Source organism: Malurus melanocephalus, unplaced genomic scaffold, assembly GCF_030028575.1.
Source record: "Malurus melanocephalus ecotype Western Australia unplaced genomic scaffold, MMel_1.1 scaffold_567, whole genome shotgun sequence".
NCBI classification, from domain to species: Eukaryota; Metazoa; Chordata; class Aves; order Passeriformes; family Maluridae; genus Malurus; species Malurus melanocephalus.
In genome coordinates this window covers 38,059-38,617 of record NW_026623799.1, presented here as the reverse complement: position 1 = coordinate 38,617, position 559 = coordinate 38,059, and the positions used below count along the sequence as shown (strand labels likewise).

Genomic DNA, 559 nt, shown 5'->3' with positions numbered 1-559 from the left:
TGGGTGCGCCCTGCTCTGTGGGCACAAGAGCCCAGGGTGGCCTTGGGGACAGCAGCTGGGCAGGAAAGGGGACTTAAGGACAGCAGGGTGGCCTTGGGGACAGCCCTGAGTGGCAGCTGCAGGGACAGGATGTGAGGGACGAGGCTGAGGCTGTGCTGGGATTGCTGGGGCAATCCCGGCTGGGCACACGTGTGGCTGCAYACATCCATGTGAGCGTGTACACGTATGTGCGTGTGCACGAGCACGGGTGCAGACATGGGTGCGTGCACACGTGTATGCACGGCTCTGTACGCGTGTGCACACCCGTGTCCGTGTCCCCTGTCCCCATCCATGTGTCCCCATGTCTGTGTGTCCTCCTGGTTCCATGCTGGTATCCCCGTGTCCCATGTTGCCATGTCCCCCGTGTCCCCATGTCCCTGTGTCCCCATGCCCATGTCCCCATGTTCCTGTCCCTGTCTCCATGTCCCTCTCCCTGTCCCCATGTCCATGTCCCTGTGTCCCCATGTCCATGTCCTTGTGTGCCCATGTCCCTGTGTTCCCCTGTCCCCATGTCCTATGT

The 559-nt window shown here is 62.0% G+C and overlaps 1 protein-coding gene across 1 annotated transcript in view; it reads left to right on the top strand.

Annotated features, from left to right (window-relative positions):
- Positions 1-225: 225 nt before the first annotated feature.
- Positions 226-559, top strand: part of LOC130583223 (G patch domain-containing protein 4) — a 3,328-nt gene continuing 2,994 nt past the window's right edge. Inside the window, exon 1 of the mRNA XM_057382469.1 lies at positions 226-273. Within this exon, the coding sequence (XP_057238452.1) occupies positions 226-273 (48 nt within the window). The remainder of the gene's footprint in view (positions 274-559) is intronic.